At 40.7% G+C, this 2,020-nt stretch overlaps 1 protein-coding gene across 1 annotated transcript in view; it reads right to left on the bottom strand.

Annotated features, from left to right (window-relative positions):
* Nucleotides 1-1,300: 1,300 nt before the first annotated feature.
* The window catches only part of SP8 (Sp8 transcription factor), a 3,124-nt gene continuing 2,404 nt past the window's right edge, over nucleotides 1,301-2,020 (bottom strand). The window contains exon 4 of the mRNA XM_010577661.1: nucleotides 1,301-1,329. Coding sequence (XP_010575963.1) covers nucleotides 1,301-1,329 — 29 coding nt within the window. The remainder of the gene's footprint in view (nucleotides 1,330-2,020) is intronic.

Raw genomic sequence — 2,020 nt, 5'->3', positions numbered from 1 at the left:
CTCAAAAGTGTTAGAAGAAAGTGTTAGCAGGGGTTTTGGGTTGGGGTTTTTTTTGCCAAAATGTTAAGCAAATGCCATAACTGCAAAAGACGCCAAGTTTTAAGAAACCCTTGCAATAGTGTTTTTATTGTTGTTCAGGGATAGCTGTGGACAAGATTTAAAGGACACAGCAAGGGCGGCAGCGCTGGACCGGCTGGTTGGCAGCACCCCGCCACCCTTGAAATCGCCCCGATTCCCGGTCCTGCGGGGAAAATGCCCCCGGACGAGAAGGGAGATTTCATGCACAACCGCAAAGTTTCCCACCCAAGAACCGCAGGAGTTAGCCCTCGCTATGGCAGTTAGCATTGCTCCCAGCCACAAGCACGTTACCTAAAAATAAAAGTGGCCGACCACTTTTTATTTTGTCTTTTAAAGCCATAATGAGCCTTAGCATTTCAATATCAAATCGCCTTTCACAATGGATCTGGCACGATGTGAAAAATAAATTCTGAGGAGGAGATACATGCAAAGCAGCCCCTCACGGTCGGTTTTGCGAGAGGCACCGTATCATTAGTTTGATAAAAATAATTTAAAAAAAAAAAGGTGTTAATGCCTTTCCTCTAGTTTCCTCTACTAGTGCATTACAAAAAGTACTAAGCACAACGCCAACTTACTTGTTTTAATGCCTCAAAGCTGCTCTCACTAGGTGCTACGATGTACAATGGGATTGAATTTGTTGTATTTCCACTTTTCTCTGAAACTCTAGAGCACGCCTCATGCCATATGAGTTCCAAGTAAATCATTGCCTGTAACGATGGAATTAAAAAGAAGAAAAACAATTGGCTGACCTAAGGTAGAATGTTTATCTGGAGTTTATTAATACCATTTAAAATATTACAGATAAAAATCAATTACATTTCATGCATTTAAAATGCAAATCTAAAATGTTCCAGCGAAGGGCTTTCCATTTCAATGTGAAATATCCAAATTATTTCAACATTACAATGAGACAATTAGTTTGCAGCATTGCAAACCGCTAATGTAGTGTTAGGAGTGTTTATTAACATTTATCAATATTATTTTCAGGAAATACACATAGGCCAACGTTAGTTCAGTTTCACTTGGACAGTTTATTTAATACATGGGTCGTGGCAAACCCACTTTATGAAATATAGGAGAACTCTCACTGTAACTATACCTGAACTGCCAGCAAATGCAAATAAGTACATGCTCCATTAAATTAAATGTCATTCAACATTTATCAAATAGTGTTTGCTTAATTACAGTTGTATGCCTACCTAAATTAATATTCAAGCAAAACCTATATCCTGAAGTGCGATTTGATGTACACTTCAAGGAACGAGTCCAGAAAAAGAATGCAGTGAACCAGGACTGCAACAATAACGCTTTCTCATGACAGGAAAAGAAATAAAAAATTAAAAAAAAAAAAAAGCTCAAGTGTACTTCAATATATTTTCAAATATTTACTGGAAGTAATTTACAAGAAAAATACTATACAAAATCGTCTCCTGGACAACTGCACCTCACACCGATACATTGGTGGAGTTATACTTAATTGTTAGCTAATCTAGAACGATTTCCCAGTTGTACAAACCTATAGGTTCAGACGTATTTTACAAATATTTTATTTTCCTGTACCCGCCCCGGCCTCCCTTTTTGGCATTGGAACTGCAGCTTCCCTTGAAACCCACGGTGCTTCTTCATTTGCCTGGAGTTTAAAAATATATGACTTTCAACCTAATTATTTTCAGCGTATTTCGCGATTCCTACTCAAACGGGAATTAAACAAATGCGCTGGCAAACGGAATGAAATTTGGACTCGGGGAGGTAAACGGTTAGTTAAAATTAAAAAAAAAAAAAAAAAAAAGGGGGGGGGGGGGGGGGGGGGAGAAGGGGAAGCACGCTGCCGCTCCGGTCCCGGGGAGCAGAAGGACTTCGCGCCGTTAACGAGACGAGGGGCAGGTCGGAGTCTCAGCTCGGGGCCGTGCGGGGAGAACGACGGCGGCGGGCGGGCGCTGCC

The sequence above is a fragment of the Haliaeetus leucocephalus genome, unplaced genomic scaffold (genome assembly GCF_000737465.1).
Source record: "Haliaeetus leucocephalus isolate CR32 unplaced genomic scaffold, Haliaeetus_leucocephalus-4.0 Scaffold566, whole genome shotgun sequence".
In the NCBI taxonomy this organism is placed as follows: Eukaryota; Metazoa; Chordata; class Aves; order Accipitriformes; family Accipitridae; genus Haliaeetus; species Haliaeetus leucocephalus.
This window is presented reverse-complemented; position numbering and strand designations above follow the sequence as displayed.